At 40.8% G+C, this 23,427-nt stretch overlaps 1 protein-coding gene across 2 annotated transcripts; it reads right to left on the bottom strand.

Annotated features, from left to right (window-relative positions):
* Positions 1 to 1,192: 1,192 nt before the first annotated feature.
* On the bottom strand, positions 1,193 to 22,658 carry NAA30 (N-alpha-acetyltransferase 30, NatC catalytic subunit). 2 transcript variants are annotated; one of them, XM_082760846.1, is made up of 5 exons: positions 22,614 to 22,658; positions 21,375 to 22,325; positions 13,940 to 14,063; positions 11,803 to 11,858; positions 1,193 to 4,458 (listed from the first exon to the last, which is right to left on the bottom strand). In XM_082760846.1, the coding sequence occupies exons 2-5, from the start codon at positions 22,320 to 22,322 to the stop codon at positions 4,321 to 4,323; spliced, it is 1,266 nt and encodes a 421-aa protein (XP_082616972.1). In that variant the 5' UTR covers positions 22,323 to 22,325; positions 22,614 to 22,658; the 3' UTR covers positions 1,193 to 4,320. The 2 variants fall into 2 exon arrangements, with proteins under 2 accessions (XP_082616972.1, XP_082616973.1); XM_082760847.1 differs by lacking the exons at positions 11,803 to 11,858; positions 13,940 to 14,063; positions 22,614 to 22,658 and having other exon boundaries at positions 21,375 to 22,426.
* Positions 22,659 to 23,427: the final 769 nt, after the last annotated feature.

The following is a 23,427-nucleotide window of genomic DNA, read 5'->3' as shown; positions in this document are numbered from 1 at the left end:
CTTCCCCATAGAAGAGCCAGACAGCAAGAGAAGGCGAGAAACCTCGGCTTCCTTACCAGAAACTTGGGCACACCCCTAGAAGCATTTCCCTTTTCCCTGTATGAGTTGTAGTTCAGGATCCCTCTGTGCTGTATTTTTAAAGAAATCACAGATTTTTAAAAGCGCACATGGCTGGGCAACACAAAAAACACTCATTCCTAAAAATATCAGCAAACCAGTCTTGACTGAGCTAGCTGTGAGAAAAATACTTCTTGTAACTTTTGCATTCAAAGAAATGTTAGGTCTCTCCAAATCTATTTTAGCCCCTATGTACTAACCAGATATGCTAGCGCTATAAATACACTGCAGTGCAAGACAGAAAAATAATTTGACCTGCTTCTTGCACAGAGTTTACGCTGTGGAGGAATTTGAAGAGGAAAGAGTTGAAGCTGTAAGAGGAAAGAGTTGAAGCTCTGACCAGGTAAAAAGCTATAAGCAAAACCCAGCATCCGATTCCTGATGTTCATTTGCATAAACAGTTCCTAATTGTTGGGACAAATGGAAAAAAAATGTAACAAGCAGTAAAATGCCTGTGGAGGCTTACTTCATAACAAACTAGTATTTGGGTAGCCTGGCTGTAAGGAATCAGAAAAGCTGCTGCAAGAACAAGAGACCTGGAGCTGCTTCCAGCAGAAGTTGGCTGCGGCTGGTCGCAGGAGGCGTGCAGGTGAGCGAGACACAGCTGAACACACACAGCACGGGCTGCTGAGAAACTGGGAAGTTTCAGGAGCCTAAATGCAATCGCAGAGGGAATAAAGCACAGAAGATTTTCAAAACTGAGCTTGTTCTCGTCTTTGCAAGGGCTGCAAGGAGTTCCCAACTCCTGCTTGTTACAACCTAAATAATAACAACCCCCCCGTATCTCCCAGGATAAGCCCAGACTGACTACATTAATCCTAACTTAATACACATGGAAAAAGGCTCCATCTCAGTTCAGCTATGAAACTGAAGTTCACAGAAATACCATTCGAGATGCTTCTAGCAGAGGCATGGAAATTAAAAATCAAATAGTGATATGAAAAAGCGTATTTACAGCTTTCTTGTAAAACTTTTATCTTTTTTTTTAAACCATTTCTCTGTTAGGAATAAGTGTGTGCACATACTTTGTAGACAAAACAAAATAATTATCAGAACATTTCTATTCAAAAGGAAATAGATAAACAACTTAACCATTTATTTGACTGCATTGTATTTAGACAGCTTGTACATTTCATAACCCCACTGTTTTTGTTCTCATCAAAAAGGATAAAGGGACAGAAGAATATAATCCACTCAAAACAGCAGTCCAGTATTTTGAGATACACTTGATATTTCCATAGATGCCCATTGATACCTGAACTCCAATATAGGTTGTAATGGTTATACAAGACCTGAAAGTTTTGTTTTCTTTTTTAAACATAGCACTCAGTTTTAGCAATGCCTTGTGGTGCCCTGAAAAAGTTTGCGGTGTACTACGCAATGCCAATTAGACTATGCCTGCTTTTCTTAAAGGTGATGAACCTGATCGTTTTCTTAAAAAATAAAAACAAAAAAAAAAGAATAAAAACAACAAGAAAAACAAAACAATATAAAGCAAACATCCGTACTGACATGTCAGCCAATAGCAATATTTGGGCAAAGTCAAACACAAACGATCAACTCCTTAGTAAGATTTGTCAATGCAAAAGGTGAGGGGGAAGAAGACTGTGATTTAGCAACAGACATGAGAAACAAACAACTTTTCATTGCTAGATCTGTTTTGAAAACCCATTTCCATCTCTTTGCAATTCATAACTTCCCACTTGATACCCAATTTCAAGCAACACAGAGAATAAATCCGTTCCTTTTAATACAAACCAACGCATACAGCTTCAGTATCTGCCGTAGTGAACTGCGTGTTACACAGCAGCAATACCAGAACCTTTCAGGCAATATGCTCTTTGAAAAGAAACCTGCACCTATTTTGCGCAGCATTTTCAAGAACAGCATGGTGAGAATGACTTCTTACAACACACAAACAGAATTGTATTTGAAGTTTGCTCAGACATCAAGTTTTTTTGGCAGTGCCTTCCCCAAAAGTGATTGAAGCTAACTTTCAAGCCTGCTTTTCAATCTCAAGACACCCACAGCTTAAATATTAACCTATAGGAAACTTGCCTGTCTGGCTTTTCGGTTTTTAAACATCAGCAGACACACAAGACAGCCTGGTTTGCAGTTTGCGATACAAGCCCAGCAGCTGCTAGCAAGGCACGAAGCTTCTCTTATCTGTCTCCTCAGTTCAAGCACGGCAGACCAGCCACGATTTCCCAGACAACTGGAAGACAGTTGAGAGAAGCCTGTTTCTATTGATTTAGCATTCCCAACAATTGAAGTCTTAACTACGTCTGAAACCTCCTGAAGAAGTTCATAATGCTTTGATTCAGGCACCATTTTAATCATGAGTTTTCTTTATTGAGGGGAACAAGCCCCCTCAAAAGCACAAAAAGCATCTACGAGCAGAAAACTCAGAAGGGCCAATTTCTATTAAAAGTCTTTATTTTCAAATACAACTCATAATTTGTACATGGTAAGAAACGCCCACCACCATGTGCGATTGGTCTGTGCAAAATAAGGCTTCTCTTTAAATCCAGTTTTCCTGCACAGGGATCTTTTCCAAATGGTACTGGAGGTAGGGGTTTTGTTGTTTTTGTTTTTAAACGTACGATAATTAGCAAAGTGACCATGATTCAAACCAAACTCTTTAAAAAAAAGAATGTAGTAAGGCAAATCTGAAGAGAAATCGCTCAACTACAGAAGAGCGGGTTCACTGAGAGCTCATCCTTTTTTCCACAGATTACGTAGGTTCTTCCACAAGCCAGCTAATTCCTTTTTTCAAAGTGGAAAAAAGCAACCCACAAAAAAAAAAAAGAAAAAAAAGAAAAAAACAGAAAACAAAACAAAACAACCCAACTGATTCATAGAACTGGGCTATATAACCACGCTGAACAAGAAAGCCTAGACATTGTAATTACTGAACAAATTGATGGGTATTGGTAAAACCTATGTAAAACCAGAGAGAGAGAGGAGGGGAGAGGGAGGAAGGGGGGGAGAGGTAGAAAAAGAGAAATCTCTTCCCCACTGCTTTGATTTTGGAAGGAAAAAAAAAAAAAATCCCCCAATAATTTAGCTCATGTAAGTTTAGAGAAAATGAGAGCAGCTAAAAATGGATACAATACACCTTGAAATTTATTTCCAAGACCAAGAACCAAAGATTGAAGCATTTTAGAACACTGAAGCAAAGCAAACTGAATCTGGATAAAAAAAAAAATTGTTCCAACTATTTTAAAATAGATGTTTTTCAGAGCTTCTAGCGATAATTTTGATTAAATAAAATCATACCAATTTACATTAATTTTCTATATCTTCTTTTAAAAGTCCCTCACTCTTTTAAAGAAAAAAGTGCATCCAAAACCAGCAGAGATTTACTGGCAACATCAGGTTCTGTTTTAGCAGCTACTCAAGGTTTTCAAAATAGCTTACACTTCTTGCTATAAGAAAAGAAGGGCCTTCCAAACCCTCGTTTGGGAGAAGTATCCAAATTATAAAAATCTGAAATAATTTATTATCAAATCCAGAATTTAAATAAAAGCAGATTTTTTTCTTGCAAAGACAATTGAAGAAAGTAAAAGAATAAAAGCATGCACTCCAAACTTAGAGGTGAAGACAAATATACTTATCTATACAGGCACTGGCAGACGCAATTTAATTGTTACTGTTACTCATTGTAACACACACCCCACCCTACAATACATTTTTTCATTCACTAATCACTGAGGTACCAATATTTAAGAATGGAAAATTCAATATTGAAAAATAAAACCTAAAATTGAAGCCTTTTTCCAGAAAACTATGGCAATTTTTTGTATGAAATGTTAGTATACTTATAGAATTTTACAATCTACATTGGCTTTTTGCTGGAACCAAAAGTCGTGTTCCACATACAGGTTCTTTGATAAAATGTTCACTGTGTATGTAATACAGTCAGTAGACTTGCAAATGAACGAACATATCTTGGCTATCAAGTGGCACATCTTGCTGGTACCAAAAGGAACTCGAAGTTTGAAACGATCGGCTTTAATTCTGAACAAATGCGCCATGCCAAAGTGCAACAAATATGTGCGACACTCAAATGAGACACTGACAGATAAGAGCTGCATGGAAATTACTAAGTCCACCTGCAAAGCAATTTTGTACAAATTGCATTGCATGCAAAGGACAACTCTGCGCTGTTGGGACGTCAGTTGCTTGATGTGATGGTTTCTTTTAACGCAGCCATAGTTTAAGACGCAGTGCATCAACTCCATTTAAATAGTATCTGAACAGCCTCTTGTCTCGCACAAAACCAAGGTTTTCATAAAGTTTCAAAGCAGACTTATTTGTGATTTCTGTTTCCAATACAACCTTTAAGAAGAAAAAGAAAAGAAAAACACATCATGTTAGAAAGCAGTCGCAGTATGTTGCTACTGAACAAATTTCAAAGCTTTTATTTAAAGGTACACTTAAGCACAATTCGCAAAATCATTTTTTTCTTGTCTTTATACAAGCAACCCTCCTCAATCTTCACATTTAAAAGAAAATAGCAGTTAATCAACAATAGCAGTTGTAAGCAAGTTTCATTCATATCAAGATTGCAGTTGTTTGCTGTAAATACTGTATCAAATCATAACCTAAAAGCTATGGTTAAAAAAAAAAAATAGTACTACTGAACAGCTAAGGCTCCAAAACATGCATTGAATGAACAAATGAACTTGGCACACAGGAGGTTTTATTTTGTTGTTGAGTATCTTCCACCTCTAATTCCAGAGATTTAGACCTAGATGCAAACTCCTCCTTTCTGTGACAAGCTGTCACACCAATGTTTGAAGCGTGTATTTGTGCTCAACGCAAGAATCCCAGACTCAAACCAGAGTGCACAAACCACAGAGGTCCCAGACTCACAAGGCTCTGTTCAGGGCTTGTTGGGTGCCTCACACCAAAAACTCACAGCTGAAGGGCATGCAAGAGGTTATGGACAGCAAAGGTGGTGCAAGATAGGCCTGCCCTGGAAGTAATCAATTCTAGTGAGCAAGTAAAGGGCATATAATTGGACATATAATTGCATTTCAAGTACTGCATCAGTTTCAGAAGATTAAGAAGTCTTGGCCTTTATTGTTCTCAACTAGCCTGGCAAAGTGCAGGAAGAAAGAGCAGCTTTTTTTTCTTTTTTCTTTTTTTGTCCTCGATGTTGGTAACACCCCAGTTCCAGGAAGACCTGTCATCAATAGCTCAGACCAAACCCAAGTGCAGTCCAAGTTAAGCAAAGACTGAGAATTGTCCCAGCAGCCTCAAGTACATGCAAAAAAACAAACAAACAAACAAAAAACCTTACAAAAGCATTAACAAGAAGTTAAACTGCTGAAGTATGTCCCTCTGAATGGTTTTCTTTCTTTTCTCCAAATGCAGTGAACAGACCTTTGACGTATCTGATAAGCTGTGCACCCATTCCAAACAGAAAAAAAAAAAAATATCTTGCCTCTTTACTGTTGTCAAACTCAACTATTTGAGGATTCTATTGGTAAGGATGGATCCTGGTTGCTCAAGAACACACAAAGAGCCAACAAGCTGACAAGACTACTTGCAATCCCATGGCCATGTGCATTCACTTATTAAACAAGAGCTGATAGACACTGTAGAAAGACCACATAATGAAAACACGGCCTAAGCAATTTATGCAGCAAGCCAGCAATCAGCGTTGGTGTAAGCTCATTAACAGCTACATCCAAACCAGCATCAAATATCTGCCGCTCTGCGTAGTTAAAATTACATATGTAAAAATCTCACAGTCAAAAAATTAGTAATCTACCCCAACTACCCCACCTCCTCCATTCTCTTCCAATAAAAAACAGGATATATATACATTACATATAATAATTATGTATAATAAATTATATCATATATAATAAATATAATAAATTAAATTTATATATTTAAGCCTGTACTTGTACATCAGTTTAAGCCAGTCTACCTTACAGATACTTGCCTCCCCACCACCTTCAGGCATGCATTTCCATTCTCCCTCAGCTCTTCTGCCAGCTCACTAGGTTTCTTGCTGATCTACTTCATAAAGCAACCTGGTAGAAAAACGATTCATTTCTCTCTCTAAGTTTGCTTTCTGCAATCTGAGGAGTGGCTAAGCCAATGTAAGAGAGGGAGGCTACCACAGTCAGACTGGCCACCTGCAGTAAGGTTTGAAAATCCACTTAGCGTACACATTTGGCCATTACTTAAGTTTCGAGCTGCTCTGACCACATCCCAGTGGATAATTCCCTCTGTGCTTCTCAACACATGAATGTTGAAAGAATAGTAAAGCTGGAGCTAACAATCCAATGAACAAAATACGCCTGGAAAAAATAAGACTTAGAAGTTTGTTTTTTTCTAAAAGGAAGAGTGACACGGTCTAACATTAATAGCCAGAGTTCTTGAGTTACAGCAGGACAGTCTGTCGTACCTGTACTCTTAAGGATAATTCAATTCTTAAGTCTTATGGGAAGAATTAGGGATTAAATTTCTCTTGCTGGCACCTGATGGAACAGTACTGTCAGATCTTGTGACTTGATAATTACTCTTAGCAACTTTATTAAACAGGATAACTTCCAAATTATAATCAATTATCAAAGTGCAGTATTTTTTCCTTCAAATTAAAGCATTACGCCAACAGGAAATCTGACCCATTAAAATCCACAGTGCAGGAAACCATTATTTGAACTCTGACTACAAATGACATTCACTCGCACAGAAGCTCAGTAATCTGGCCGAGTGACACAACATGCCTGTGTTCAACTGCAAGCTTGCACACCTTGCAATGCTAAATGATTTCCACCACCACAGATCATTGAATTTAAGGGAGTGGCTAAATGTTGAAATTCAGGTTTGTTGGAATCCCAGTACTTGAGCGAATGCTCATCTTGCAAGCTAATGCAATAGACTTGTTCTGGTATTTCTAAGAAAGACTTAGCACAATGAAAAATAATCCCCTGACCTCAGCATATCGTGTTCATTTCACAAAGGGCTATGGACACGATCCTGTATCTAGTAAGGAAACACGATTGTATTTTATCCAGGTTTCATTAGCTTGATTCTGTGAAGGATCCTTTTCTTCTTGTGTGAGATTTTCAATCACGCTCCAAATCTTCAGTAGTTTTTTTTATTTCTGGTCTATTTTGTCATACAAATGTGTCTGTTAAACCTTATAACAAGACATCATCATCTGCTCCTGTCGACCAGCAAAGATCTGATTGGGTTTAACAAGATCTTCTGCACAAGTTACCCTTAGTTTCACTTATTTCCAAAATTTCATAAACCTACAATTTTATCTCAACTCTCTTTACTTTCAACTCATTTTAGAAGCAAGGAATCTTTTAATGTAGTGCGAGTGGAATACTGCGTTTCTTGTTACTGTGTTCTCATACCTAGGTTATTTCTAAACTGAAGTAAAAAGGAGCTTTTTTGCTTTTTCAGGTCAAACTTTGAGTGCACTGGCTTAGAAACCAAGTGCACTCAGAATACAGTCAAATCGAATAAACAAATGAATATCCTTTCATCACTCAGAGAAGCTGCTGCTATTCTTACAAGTAAGTTTGGCATATTTTAAGATTCAAGCTATAGGTGCTTGTCCAGTACCCTTCATCAGTTTAACTGTTTTAACATTTAAAGAGAAGTAGAACCCAAAATATAACTGTAGAATGTGTTATAATTTGCTGAATGATCTGTAGATGAAGAAAAATTTAAGTTGTCAATGGTTTGATAATTTCAAATAGGGTTATATAAAAATACATTGTTAATTTTAGAAGCATGGTACTGAATTAAAATGACACTCCTAGCGATGAAGTCAGAAAAATCTCCCTTAAAAACACTTTAAAGTTTCATGGAAATTCTCAAAATAAGTCACAATTCCTTTTTAAATTCCACATCTTGCTGAAAAAGTTCTTGAGAGTTCCACTTACCAGAGTCTTACTTTGATTATTTAGCAGTTACGTGGTGCTGAAATAATGCAATATGAGGTGAATGAATCATCTGCAGATTACTTAGTCATTTGTTACAGATGGAAAATCTGCATACAACTCTCCCTTTCCTAATTTTGATTAGGGGATGCAGCAGTTCCATGCAACAGTCTTAAGTAGCACAACTTTTGAAAGTTGCCTGTCAGTAAAGGCCAAGCAAACGTACAAAAGGCAGCCAGATGCTCAGCTTGCTGGAGTTTGCACGCACTTTCCCTTTTACACTAGAAGAAAAATCTCTTCAAAAGACCTGAGATGGGAGAAAACTATTCACCTTCACTCAATTTATATTAGTAGTTCCCATTTGCTATGTAATGAGACCATCAAATTATTCTAAATCATTGTGACTTAATGGAAACTCAGCCCATTATACACCTGAAAATCTTTAGCTCACTACTCTGAATATTAGAATTCTTTAACAGAAAATGTTTGAGAAGGTCACCAAGGTAAAATAAATAAATAAAGGGAAAAGAAAACCCCAAAATCAACCACCACCAAAAGGAGAGAAGAAAACCCAAAAATCAACCAACACTACAACAAACAGAACCAAACCCAAGCAAACAAACAACAAAAGATCCCTAAGTATTGTAATATTATATCCAGACACCCCAGCCCAAAGCATGCTGTTCAGTACTCTCTTCAGGCTTGAAGGCCATTTCTGGTGGAACCACCCACCCCAACATCAGACCACTTCCCTCTTTTTCTGTTGCATTAGGCCATAACCACCTCCGCCTCTCCACACAGATTCCATCCCAGCCAATTCACCTCTTCACTTACCCTACAACCTCCTCAAGCCAGGAAACAGCCACTGGCTGGAAGGATATTGCCTCTCAACTTTGAAGCATGCAACATAGCACCAACTACCTGCTAGGCAGAAGCTGGCACTTTGAATCACTTGCTCCATAGGCCTGCCTTAGTTTTATTCCCACTGAACTAGCTTACAAGGGGAAAAAAAAAATAATGAAGTCCTTGATCACTACAATATTGTGACAAACTTTGAAATGCCAGGGGAGCGCTAGTGATTTTTTAAGATTTTCATCTCTGGTGTTGTAAAAATCCTTTACTTTTCAAGATTCAGCATTACAGGCTGTTGGGGTATCAAATTGTGGTCCTTTGAAAAGTATTATATTTGAACTAAAAATTTAGCAAATTACATGCCACACATTATCATCATATTATACAACATAATTTGGAATTTTTCAATGACATCCATGGGTGCATGCTCCTGTTTTTAATTGTTTTCCAAGCAAGTTTCAGAAAAGAGTCTTTTTGAATTGCATCTTACATCAAGTAGCAGAATCTTTGGATTTTCATCATGCTTCTGATTTTACTAAGGGATGTAGAAAAATATCCTAAGAGCAGCAGAGATAATTAAACTATTTACACACTTCACAAAGACAAGCCACTGCGATGCTTCAGGTTTGATCAGCCAGGCATCAATCGGATGGCCAGAAACTGCTCTCCACAGCAACTGCTGCAGAAAGCGGCAAGGGAAGTTTCTCAGCTCTGTCAGAGAGCTTTAAATAACAGGTGGCTAATTAGGTCTTTCAAACCTTGGTCGAGACTGAAAATTTCTCAGCAATCCACCACATAGGAGAAGTAAACATCGTTATTGTTGTACCACATGTACTTGGAAGAAACCTACACTTGCTGCCAAAGAAAAGAAGAGACCATGAAGACATTTGCTCTCTGGCTGTAGATAACCTATACATGAAAAAGAACAGCATAAACATATCGTATTACTTCGGGCACGCCTCTGCAGACTGGTGTAGTAGGAAGTCAGAAATACACTCTGCTTGTGCTCCCTGCTGCCTGGACATGAGTTCCCGTTTCAAAGTTTTGTGCCAGCTTAAAAGTAAGCTCACACAAAAGCCCCCAAGAAGCAGGGCATAATTGGTTCTGAACCATCACCCCCCCCAAACACTGTCACGCAGTTTCCAAACTGGAACTGAAACTTGCCTGCACCCGTCCAGCACACACTTCAAGGAGCTGGAACTGTGCATTCGATTAAAGAGGGACAGCACTGGCCTCTGAAAAATGACCTACAAATTTAGTACAAAGCATTTATGCAGCACCATAGATGAAAATCTATGACTAAGACTTAATGAGGTCTTACTGCAGAGCAGCCTGCAATCCCTATCACATTTATTTCATTTTTACAATGACAAAAAGCAGTAAGAAGGGCTCTGGGATTAATATTAGAGCATGGGAGGACAAAAGACACGGGAGAGATCACTGTACGTATACGTGTAAGATAGCCCAAGTTAGAAATGAAGTTACAGGAGAAATAGTACACAAACTCCTAAATAATATGGGGAGTATTGAAGCTGTGGTGGCCTGAGTAGAAATACACAGCTCTGCTAATGACTCTAACAGCAGTAGGCAATTCACTTCATGTCTCTGCCTCTCAATTCTCCCAATGTGATGTGAAAACATTGATATTGTACTTCTTTATTTTTTAAATCTTGGGTACTTCACAATGGCAAATGAACACATGACCACCGGGGAAAGCGATGGAAAAGAAGACACAAACAAAAAACTTTCCTTGAATAGTTCAAGGTCGCAAACAGCGGAACAGATTAGACCAAAGCATATTACATACGATACAAGCATCAAGACAAAAAGAACTTAAACTACTGCAGAACTATCAAACTGCACTACAATGCTTGTATACAACAGGAATTGTAGAAAAATGACACCAGAAAACAGAGGTATAGAAGGATCTGAAGGGAGGAATAAATAGCTCAAACAAGTTGTTGAATGAAAGCAGAACACATAAAAGGGTACCACAAAAGGCATAACACAACATGTGGAAAAGTTAACAGAGTACGTGCCAGAAGTCTTGTAAGAAAAACTGTAATTTTGCATAAAAAACTTCATCAGGACAATCAGGGGAGCAGTTGAAAGGAGATAACAGAGAGATCAAAGGATCATTAACTGTGAGACGCTGAAATGACACGGTGTTCAGGTATCAGGAACAAGCTAACAATTGCATTGTAGCAAGCAGATGAAAGTTAAAGGGACAGATAACTGGATTAAGGAGAATGGATGCAGGGAGAGTTCCTCACAAATTAAACAGGGCACATAAAGATAGCTGCTTCATTTATGCAAAAGAGAGAGACAGAGAGGGACAGAAGGATTGTAATCTGGTAAAAGGAAAGCCTAGTAGTACATAGGCCAGAGAAAGTTTGACAGTGATTCAGTCACTTTCCTTGAAGCGTTCACCGATGTGCTGAATCACTCGAGCTGTTAGTGCTTTGTTATATGGTTTAAGCATTGTCAGGATAACAATGACTTGCTGGGATAAAACTGCATTCTGCAATATCACAGCACGTACTGTTCCAGTATCTTTGTATATTCTGAAAGCTTGGAAGTGTTACGACAACATACAAGTTGCACTTGTCAACAGCACCTTGAACTAGAATCTTTAGAGGAAAACGTGCCTGCAACTAAAGGCTGAGGCAACTTCCCAGAGTAAAACAGAACCCAAAACTCTGTATTTGAGAACTTATGACAAATTTAGAAAGCCCTTCTATTTGTGCCAAATGTTTTTGGAGGTTGTTTTTCCTTCTATTATCAAAGAGCTTCTTGCTAACCCACCTCCCACCTAAAAACAAAACTCAAACAAAACAAAAAAAAAGAAATGAATCCACATATGGAAGAATACAAGCCGTTTACATTATGAAAGTTTTTGATTATAAAGTCTTACCTCATCACAATCTCCTTCAACCATAGCATAAATAGCTTTCTTAACCAAGTTTGTACCTGAAATACAGATTTCAATAAGTGTCAGAGTTGCAATGCAAAAGATGCCAGCTTATATACAACTACTGTGTGCTACCTACATGGCATGACACCTGGGGAAATCAGGGAGGAAAGAATGCAACAAAAAGTTGCAGTCAAGTTGCAGTCTCAAGTTCTAACATCAAAATTATCCCTAAAGTTAACCAGAGACCCAGCTTGAGTGCAAAAGTCTTTTAGCACAAGGATATTAGAAACAGGCTTCAATGTTTAACGTAGTGTTATATATAGCCTTCCAAGATGTGATTCATTCCCTTTTGCTGCATTTAAAGTCAAAATCTTCTGGCACGTACTTGAAGGACATTCATCTTCCAAGGGAATTTCCTCTTACTAAAACAAATACTTCTATTAGCAACAGAACTTATGAAACCACTTTTTTTGTGGCTCACTCCCATTTGGATTTGCTAGTATCTAATAATATGGTTGAAGCCCATCCCTTCCCTTCAGTCAAGCATTAATTTAATTCTGTATCATTATTTTTCATCTATTTCACAACAGTTCTACAACTGTAATATCCCTACCTGTCTGTAGAATTGGGGTGAAATTGAAAGTTGATTTCAAAGTTATTAGTGGAAAAAACTGCTGTTCAATGAAATTGTATAAATCTCACTTCCATAAGAAAGCTAAGGAAAAGGAAAAACAAAAACCCAAGGAATCTAGAGATTGCTTTAAAGTTTTCTCAAAGCTTTAATCAATTAAGATTTTCACTGAACATACGACAAAACTTTACTGCATATAAAACATCTTCAGTTTAACAGCATAATTTATGAGAAACAGCAACATGATAAATGTAGGGAAAAAGTTAACATTTATATAATGCTAAGTAAGCAAAATGTTAAATACAAATTCTATTTATGTAACTGTAAAGTAATGATCTGACTAAAGCAGGGGAAAAATCTTGCAGAGATCTTCCTAAGAACAGCATTAGTTCTTATTTACTTATGAATCCTAGCACCTGCAATGAAATTATGGCAGGCTCCTTCATGACTCAGCTAAAAAGAAAGGAGAGAATGATTTCTCTGTATCCTCTTCCCTCTGCTCCACTAAAGAAACCACCAACAGCTTCTGAACTGCACTGAAATAACAAAGAAATCACATATGCTAAAACAGTCATGATAATACTTAACGTTTCAAGGTTTTTAAATGTTTTTTTTGTTGTTGTTTTTGTTTTGTTTGTTTGTTTTTTAAAGAGGAGAACAAACACAATGGTATTAATCTGTAACTTGTTCCCGTATTTCTCCATAGCAAGTAATTTTCTGTCTTTAATCAGAGTATAAGCTGTTAGTGAGAATGGGTGGTAAAGCACATTTCTGGCCTTTAAAGCTGACATCTACATTTTAAATTAGAAATCTGTTATAAGGTGTAATTTCACAATACCAAAAAGAATGGAGTTCCATAAGAACAGTTCTTTAATCAACCAAGCTAGGATAACTAGTGTTTGAAGGAAAGTCCCTTCCATTAGGGCAAAACTGACCCACGGGGGAGAGCAAGCTCCCTGCCAAGAGAGCTTTCTTTCATCATGCAATTGCCAACAAAACAGATCTTCATTTTGGTCACGCAGGTAGTAATGCATAACTATTTTTTTTCGAGTATTAGCACATATTTCAAGCATTAGCTATGTACATTATCCCCAGTGGGCAAATATATATGTAATTGATATGGGAAAGCCAGGGGATAAATTCACTGAAAAAAACACCCCACACCTGAACACAATAAAGACATACAATGATGAGAGCACATAAAAACGCAAAGCAATTTCTGCGGTTGTTATTTGATAATGGTAATTTGCAGAGGTAAGGGGCTGCTGACTGAGTTTCTTTTTTAGCTTCAAGTCCCAGATGCTAATCTCACAGGGCACGGGCATTTCAGGTTACTTCAGCAGAATGAAAAAAGAGAGCAGGGAGCTTGTGTGGATGAGTAAAGCAGGGATGACAACAAACCACCACATCTAGAGGCTCAGTTCTGCTTAAATCTTTACAGCGCCTATGTTTACCCCAACAAACTATAGGATTTAAGTAGAAAACAACAAAAAAGGCTATTCTTACCAATTCCTTTTCTTCTGTATTTGGAATCCACTGCTAACATGGCTATATAACCTCTGCGGAACATCTTTTTGTGCATATCCAGCTTGCAGACGATGGCACCTACACACTCTTCCCCTACCATGGCCTTAAAGACAAACATATAGGTATGCATTCTCAGTTTGTGATCTGCAGTGCTACCAGAAAAAGTAAACCAGTGCATTTAAAATGAGACAGCCACACTAAATTTGCTTGTACAAAGGCATAAAGAAAATAAACACCATCTCCAGAAATACAAATAAGATTAAAGGTCTCTTATTTCTATATTACACTCAGATAAAGTCACAGTCTATTAACAGCCAATGAATTGTCTGGGAAAGAATCATAATATTATTCCATCAATTCTACCAGCAAGATCGTATGTGAAAGAAAAGGGTAGAAAAAAAAAAAGAAAAAGACCAGGTTGAAGCATAAATCATCCTTTAACGTGGGTTGCCACAGAGGGAAAATAAGTCCTTTCCTGTTTTACAGCGATCCGAATTTTCATGTGCAAGAGCTGGGCAGATAACGTGCTTAATTTTTATCTGGTGTTGATGTCAAGGCCATAATGCATCAGAGAAAAAATGTTTTCGCATTTGATCTTTAGAAACCATCAATTTCAGTCATATGGCATCCAAGGAACGAACAAACCAAAAAGCATACAGTTAATTTCACACATTTTAACCGTTCAGAGGTTTCATTCATTAAGAGCTGACAGTTAATCCCAATGGTATTGTGACAAAAAATGTGGTCAAGGAGACACAATTATCCTGAAATATCAAGAAAAGAAAAAAAAAAAATACCTAACCCCTCCCCAAACACTTATCAAGCCACTTGCACAGCCACTGTGTTCACAAAGAAATTTACCATGAAATACATTGAGAAAGAGAAAAAGAATAACTAAGTCATATGTTAACTGAAGGATTAGGCAGCATTAGATATTAATGACATTATAACCTGCAGCAGTAAAGTGAATAATGCTGCAGAGTAGGGTAGCATCCAAAGGGAGTATGAGTTACTATATATTCAGGGAAAGATTGACAGAGAGAAAAAAAGCAGCTCAGAACCGTGTGCATGGGTGTATAAACTGAGCCACAGAAGTTTGAGACCTGTATCTGCAGGGGGAAGCAGCCTTCAGCTCCAGCTCCCAAACCAGGACTACAGCACATGATTGGCACAAGCATGTGCTGGCACAAGAGCCCCTGGATAATCCAAATTCACAACACTCCACTAAGTCAAACAAAAAGGACCTGCCCGAGCCAGTAGTACCAGACCTCCTGTGAACCCAGCTCCTCTGAAGGCCACGGTACGGACTCCATAGCCTGAGCATTTCTGCAGCTTGTAGGACAAGGATCTACAGGGAGAAAATTCTTACAGAGATCATACTGCAGGCACCAATCCACAGGGAGTTTGTGCCCAAAGTCTTCTTGCATCTCCATTTGAGCGGTGGGCTACTAACCAAGCCACAGCTATCAGCCACAAGCCCCTACCAAAGGTAAAATGAAGCAGCCCCAAACGACCGGGCTGCAGTTCCGAAGCACTGTGATGCAGCACGAGCCTAACACCATTTCTAATATAGTTTCAGCTTGTCACGCAAACGTAATTATTTCTAAGTTTTTATTTGGCAGGAAAATACATTTTTCTAACAGTATCCAAGAACAACCCTGAACAATCTAAACAAGTGGTTTTTAAAACAACAAACAAAAACCGAAACATGAGCTAAGTGGACTGAAATACACAGCCTCTAAGCAGTCTTTTGTTTGTTCTAAAACACAAGTTTATTTCATAGAAAAGAAAAGCTGTACTTATACTAAAACTGTGTATGCAAAGTGTCAGCTCAAGGCAAGTTTTGTATCTCGGCTCAGACCTGAGAAAACCAGGGAGTTAAATAAAGAGTATCATCAGACAGCCTGTTCATAACATTGCTATAATTATGCAGAGTACCTAGATGTAATCTTATACCTAGCTAAAAAAAAGACACCACAAACTAGCATGTTATAGTTATGCTTTGCCCTGAAGCGAACACGTGCAAAGTGTTGATCGTAACAGCCCTATGGAGAATTTTTAGATTTTTTTCCCCCCCCTGCACTTCAAGGGTAGTGACACATTGCAGCCTTGTCTTCTTTCTTGTTAGGGGCACTTTTCTTAAGAGCTATGTTCAGTAACATGCATTTTAAAATCATTTTCAGTGATCAAAGAAGGAAATATCCACTGATTTCACCACCGTTGCCACAAAGTTGCATGAACTATCACGGTGTTGCCAGTTCCCAGAACACTTAAATCTCCTCTGTCTTTGAGTAGGTAAATCTGCCAGTTAAGCTATGACTGGGGTGAGTGCTGCATTTCTACCTCAAATGGAGTTCTCGTTGCCTTTCCTCTCCTTTCTCCTTCTTTTCAACCTTATCTAAAGCTGGAAACGAACCTAAAACGTGATGTAAAACTGCAATTTAACTTCCTGGGGAAGGTTAAACTGTGTAAATGAAAAAAAAAAAAAAAAAAAAAAAAAAAAAAAGATTGAAATAGGGAGGGGGGCAAGAAGAAACTTAGTTCCCATACATCCTTTATAAAGAAATAATCATGGGCCAAATGAGAGTAATTCGAAGCACACAGGTTTCTACATACAGAATTCAGCCCGAGTTAATATAGTATAAGCCCGACGGAGTACTATAGGATTTACTTCAATCCTAAATTCTTAGGAAGATTAACATCCATGCATTCAAATCCCATATTTGCATCAGCTTTGTTCTTGTAAGACTGAATGTTTAAAACAAACTAGATGTTAATATCTTTGTATTGCAACCCTTTATTGCTAGAGCTAGCACAGAAGTGTCTATAAAACAGCAAGAACATTACCTCTCTGAAAATTAAACAATTGCCATTAATTCCTTGGCAAAGGTGGCATTAGCTCTGTCAGGCACAGCCTGAGCATGCCTTTCACACCCAGAGCCCGCGATATTTGTTCCCATTTAAAGATTAAACCAACCAGCTAGCCCCTAAAAGAGAAAACACTTTGCGATTCAAATGCAGCAGAACCTGCACGACTGCAGGTTCCTTTCACACACGCACCCAAATCCACCTCAGAGGATCACAGCCACAGCTCTGCACGAATCCTTTGGCTTACATCTAGCGATCGTGTTACCGAATGCCATTAAGGGATGCATTTAGCCTAATGGTTTTAACCTAAAGTCCGCCAGTTCGGTCAGAGCTCTTTACAACACCGGGCAAATCACTAAGTCACTCTCCCTGCTTCCACTCTATGAAACTGGACCCGAGCAATTCCTTCCTGTGCAGGGCCGCTGCCAGAATAACTGCACTCACTGGCTGTCGTTAAATACCCATATGCTACAAGGACTGAGGTTTTCACAAAGCCTGTGAGACCAAGAAGCACAGCCAGCCATGTCTCAAACCACGATTCTTAAGAGGAAACTGGCATACAGCGGAGTTTGCAGCTTGCAAATTGGGAATGAATATTACAGGATGTCTTCCCAGGTCTGCCATGAGGCCAGTAAGACTTCCCACGCTGTTTCCTAACTTTCCTGGTTCTTCCTTTATCCCCCAAGCTCTCTGCAACAGAAAAACAGCGATGATGTCTCACAAGTCATTAGTTTCAACGTGAAGCACGGAGCCTCTTAAATAAAATCCAACTAAAAAAAAAAAAAGGCAAAGTATTATTAGAAAACAGGATCTTAACTGCAGCCATTTAGGATTTATAGCACATCTAAAACCACATACATGGAATTAATCAGTTATTTCTAAAATTGTGGAAGTTTAAATTATAATTGCTGCTATAGCTACTGGCAAAGTTAAGAACCCAATAAAAGCATGCATTTTCCAGATTTTTCTTAAAAGGCAGCTGAGCAGTGCAGCGAGTCTGCAGCGGTGAATTACAGGAGAGGTTACAACACTCAGTCAGAACCCTGCTTTTATTACGTCCTGTCTTATCCAAACTTTGGAACAGGGCAAGGTTTCCCAAGCTCACCTCTCCCACGCTGCAGTATTTTGAAAACAATTTTCTGCAATAGCTAATTTACCAGCTTTAAATGGAAGGAGTTTTAGAACTTTCACACTGCTAGGACCAGGATCTGCAAAACCACTTCAAAATGGAGCTACAAGTTCAAAAATGCACTTACAACCAATGCAGGAACAAAGCTCTAGCAATGCTCAAAAACACCTGACGTGAATACCCCTGTCCTCTCCCACCTTTGATGGGGAAATGATTATCATTGGTCAATTGAAGAGAAATTGGGCTGACAGAATTCCTGGGAATAGATAAACCCTAAGTATTTCCAGGGCCCCCACACCTAGCACGTGCTGCCAACCTACTCTTCGGGAGACAGGAGAAATCCAAGCTTCAGCAGACAGCTGCAGCTGGGGGAGGAGAAGGTTGTTGCCTTGCTACAGCTCGGTCAGATAATGCAGCCATACCTGAGCTATTTATCAAGTATCTCCAACTTGCCAACTCAAAAGTCAGGAGACGCTTGCACAGATTCATTTGACGTTAAAATGAATGGGTTTTGAAGATTATTCTTGCTATCTCCAGTTCCTTTTAAAGTGGAGTGTGAACTTGTTTTTCAGTGTATAGTTCGGAAGTGGTTTGACAAAGCAAAACCACGCCAGTGACTAGTTAGGATTGGTCCCATGCCTTCCCTCCAGCTGTGCATTCTCACCTCTTTCCTTGTGCCAACACCAGTGCTCGTGTCATCCCGCTACGAGTATGTTTGGAGACCTAAACCAACAGAAACCTGACCCTAAGACACAACACGCAAGCACACAAACACATGTATGAGTACATGGCTGGGGGTGAGGGCTAGCTTAGCTTCCCAAAGCAGATAAACTCACGGGCAGGGCAGAGGTAGCTGAAGAGAAAGGAGAAGCAGCAGCCTTGGATCGGCGCTAGCTGGTAGTGACAGCCCAGTTTGGGAAGACCAAGCCGAAACTCAGCAAGCTTCAAACCCACGAGATCATCACCACAGCGACAATGTTCATAATGCCCCTGGAAAACTTTGCTGTCAGGTATCCCAGATGCTTGATAGCAGCATTATAACATTTAAGGTTGCTCATTAAATACATCAGCGCCAGACAATTGCTGATCCCTTCAGGAAAATAGGCTTCAAATTTAAATGGAGTTAGTCTTTTCCCCTCATCACCCTTTTAAAAAGTGGTGGTGGTGATATTCAGTAACTGAACTGACAGACACCCTGCAGCTATTTTTCTCCAATATGAACAAATTACAGTCTAACCCCTGTCCCCAAGACAAACCTGGAGCCAGAAGGCTGTGAGGCCTTAAGGCATTAAAGACAAATGATTCTGTGGGATCAGGCACTGTGCTTCTGCTCACCATCCTGACACTGTTCTAGCTAATTGGAATATGCAGTTCCAGCTGAAGATAAATATTTTAAAGAGTTATTAGATAGAAGTAGTTCAGGAATCCATTAACTGCAGGAACAAATTTAATTTTATAGAACAGAAAGTCTTCAAGACAACCGCTAAAAAACAAGCCTTAAAAACACTAAAATCACTCACAAAAACCCATTGAAATTGACTCAAGATCCTGGAAGAGCTTCAGATTATTATGTATGTAAAACAATTTGCTAAGAGCTGTAGACATTTGCTGCCACATATTCTTCTCTGCTGTTTTACGTGCTTCACACTGTTCCACCCTTCATAAAAGTGGCAAATCTGAATAGAATTGGAGTTCAAATAAAGTTTTGTTGATTCTTCAAGACTACTAAAAGAAGCTGGCCCTAAAAAATAAGCTTAGGATGTTTTATTTTCCTTGAGTGAAACCTTGTTCTCTGAATGCATTTGTTAGAAATAAATATTAGAAATAATCAGGCTTAGTGCTCTGTCAAGCTAATTTGCCACTGCTCTTTCCCTAACAAAATTCTCAAATTACTCCCTGACAAAAAACAAAGACCTAAAGTCTGAACAGATGCACGGTGAGCTAATAGTATCCAACACTGTCTTGGCATCACCGACGACACACTTGATGCTGAAAGTACAGACACTTGGAGCTCACAAGCATTTCTTTTCAGTGCGAGGCAAATCAGTCACGCACAGCTAGGTGTATGCTCAGTGCCTGAAAAATTACAGTTTTGCAGTGATCAGCATCCTTTTAACTCACCGTGTAATAGCAAACATGACTTTGGGTTGAAGACTGATTTCAAATATTTTCATATTTTTATTTTGTTCCAGATGGGAATGCTTTGCTCAACTTCCTATAATCCTACTGTATTCCCTCTTCAGGTCTGCAAGAGGCACATTTCTGAAAACCCTCCCATAAATCATATAAATCCCGCTATAAATTACACCGGACCCTAAAACAAGAACATTCAGGAAGTTTAAGGCCAGATGGATTCCATTAGCTTCACCTCCTGTACTCATATCCTATTAAAATTTTACAGAGAAAGTCTGAATTGAAGGACGCCTCGGCTCTGGCTAAGCCACCCCTTCCACAGAGGTGTCCAACCCTGATTAAAAGATCAAGGGAGAAGAATTCATCGTTTACCTTAGCGAGGAAGTGCCATACACTCCCACAAATGTTCTGTTCTACAGACAAATTTTCCTACGAGGAAATCAAACCCAGCTAAGCTCCCACTGTGCACAAATACCCCCCAGGCCAATTTAAGCTCACTTTCATATACCTGTGCAGGAATTACTGCGCTGAAAGCATGCTTCCCTACTGAGACTCGGGTTCTAAAACTGTCTGGCTGTTGTTTAGTCATAAGAAGTGCTCTAAACGTTTAGAAAGACTAGGAAACAAGTAAAGCAATCTCTTTGGTTGTGCAGTAGGAGGGATAAATGTGTTGTTAGTACAGCAAGACAACCTAAGTAAAATCCGAATTTCTGCACACGCTATCACACTTGCAAGAAGCAATACAGTAGTACTTGATCTTTTTAAAATAAGCAAATAGATCAAAAAGTCTACAAAACCTCTAGCAGCGTTTCCCCACATGTCAACGTTTATATGCCAGTCATCCTGAGGGCAGTTTTAAAGCCATTGTGCAAGAACTACGAAGCACTCATAAGACACTCGTGGACTAAGTACTTTCTTTTTTAAATAGGAACCTAGGAACTGAGACAGAATGATAAAATGAGCTACCAAAGGTCACAAAAGTCAATGTCAAAACCAAGATTAGAAGCCTTGAATTCCTGGATCCTAGCCCTGTGTTCAAAGCCTTTCCCCACCACTTAAAACGTGTCTTAATGACTATAAGACTTTTAGACATAGGCTTTACTTATACAGGCATAGGTGAGAAGAAGGGTTCAGCAGGGGTAGATACTTCCAAAAGAGCTTGTTTTTTCCCCTCAGCCATAAAAAGAATAGCAGGAGCATTCCCACAAATGTCAGCCCTTTAATCCTCTCCCCACCCCTGTCCCAAACCACTCCCAATTCCTGCCCTCCCTCCCCAGCACTTACCAAAAAGCAAAGCTGCGGCCAGTTGTGGATAAAATACCTATACGTGTAAATGGAGTAGGGTTCAGACAGATCTTTGGTGATCAGTCTCATGATATCGGGCATCTGCAGCTCTGACTCGTATCGGACGTATCGTATCGTTAGGTCCTCCTCGGGCTGCGAGTCCGTTCCCGAGCCTTTCAAACTGCAGGCTGCTGCTAAGGACCTAGAGAGTAGCAGCAGGGACTCCTCCTCCTCCCCTCCTTCATCCCCCTCCTCCTGCTCTTCCTCCTCCAAGCCAGTCCCTCCTGCCAGTCCGTTGCGGGCTGCAGTCTTAGCAGCAGTCGGAGTTGTGGCAGCAGGCTGGCTCCTGTCCCCTGGTGCTGCTGCTGCTGCTGGGGGAGAAGGAGGAGGAGAGGGTGCAGTCCTTCCCTGGGGAGGGAGGTGGTTGCTAAGGGGGGACGAGCACGGTGCTGTGGCCGGAGGCGATGCCTGCTGCTGCTGTCCGGAGCCCATTGTTTTGCTGGCTCGCTTGTTCTCCTGCCCCTCGGGGGCTGCCCCTGCCTCCGAGCCGAGGATCTTGCTCTTGAGGGAGGCCCGCAGGTGCCGCAGCTCGGGGCTGATGAGGCCGTTGAGCTGGTGGTTGTGGTGCGGGGGGTGGTGGTGGTGGTGGTGGAGGCGGTGCTGCTGCTGCTGCGGCCCCCCCTTGCCGCCGTCGCTGCTGCCTCCTCCTCCTCCTCCTCGCTGCTGCTCCCGTCCGCCCGCGGGTCCCTCCTCTTCCTCCTCCTCTTCGGCCTCCTCGTCCTGGGCCCCGGCGCAGGCGGAGGCGGCGGCAGCGGCGGAGGTGGAAGAAGAAGAGGAGGAGGAGGAGGAGGAAGCAGCCCCCCCTCCTCCTCCTCCTCCGGGGAAGGGGGAGAGCGTGTCCCCCTGCGGGGAGAGGACGCTGCTAGGCCCCGGCGGTACCTCGGCCATATCCTACGGGAGAGACCGACACAAACCCCGCGGGGAGGAGGGCGTCAGGCGACACGGGGCGACAGGCGGCGGCCTCACGGGCCTGAGGCGTGGGGGGGGGGAGGTGAGGTGAAGGGGGGAGGGGGGGGGGGGCGCGAACAAAGGCACAGCCGGTGCCCGGGCCCCGCCTCACCGCCCCGCCGCCGCCTTTTCCCGTTACCCCACACCCCCCTGCCTCCTCCGGGGCCCTTCCCCGGTCCCTTAAGGGCCCCGGGGCGGCCTCCGAGGCCCCCCCCGCCCGCCGCCGCTCACCGCCGCTCCCCTCAGCGCCGCGGCTCCCACTCGCCGCTCATCCAGCGGCCGCCAAGCGCGGCCGCCGCTGCCGTAACCCGCGGCCGAGTTTCCTGTCAGCCTTTGCGACACTTCCTCCCTTGACGGCGCGGCCTAGCGACGGCGGGGCGGGCCGGCCCTAGCAACGGGGTTAGGGCCGCGGGCCTGGGCCTGGAGGGAGATTTCGGGTATTTGGGTGGTTTTTGTGTAGATCAGAGCGCAGGAGGTGCTGCTCTGCCTTTCAAAGGCAGCATGAGGGGTGTCGTTTCTCAGCCAGGGCAGGCAAAGGCAGGCCTTGGGACTGCAAGGAAGTTGTTCGGCTGGTAACAGTGGAAACTGCGAAGATGACAGAAGTAATCTTGTAGTCCTAAACTGGGAAAAGAAAAAAGAGAAAGAAAAAAAAAAAGAAAAAGAAAAAGAAAACCTTGTTAAAGTTAAAAAAATAATAAAAGACCATTGTATGAATTCCGGCTCTGTGTACTTATTGGTAGGGAGCACTGGGCACGAACCTACAGATAACAATCTCAAGTGATCCCATTTCTCTATTACTCTTTTCCATTACATAATCCACATTTTAAGAACACACTGCCAGATCTCACAGCAACAGACAAGTCCTTTAAATGGGAAGTTTTCTATTAAAACACACCCATAGCCCCTCAAAACACAGACAATTCGACCTTTTTTCATGAGGAAGCTTTGCAGGGCTGTTGTAAGACTTGCACGTTTTCCTTTGCTACAGTTATTCTTCAAGGAAGTGACAGGTCTGGACTTACAAGGAAAATCCAGCAATTTCTGT

The sequence above is a fragment of the Aythya marila genome (genome assembly GCF_965140915.1).
Source record: "Aythya marila genome assembly, chromosome: 5".
Lineage (NCBI taxonomy): Eukaryota > Metazoa > Chordata > Aves > Anseriformes > Anatidae > Aythya > Aythya marila.
The sequence above is the reverse complement of the archived record's forward strand: the minus strand, read 5'-3'. Positions and strand labels throughout refer to the sequence as shown.

Coding starts and splice junctions, on each gene's coding strand:
- NAA30 (XM_082760846.1), bottom strand. CDS start 22,322: ATGGCCGAGGTACCGCCGGGGCCTAGCAGCGTCCTCTCCCCGCAGGGG. Junction 14,064..21,374: donor GGCCGCAGCTTTGCTTTTTG/GTAAGTGCTGGG, acceptor TTTGTCTTTAAG/GCCATGGTAGGGGAAGAGTG. Junction 4,459..11,802: donor TTGAAGGAGATTGTGATGAG/GTAAGACTTTAT, acceptor TTCTTCTTAAAG/GTTGTATTGGAAACAGAAAT.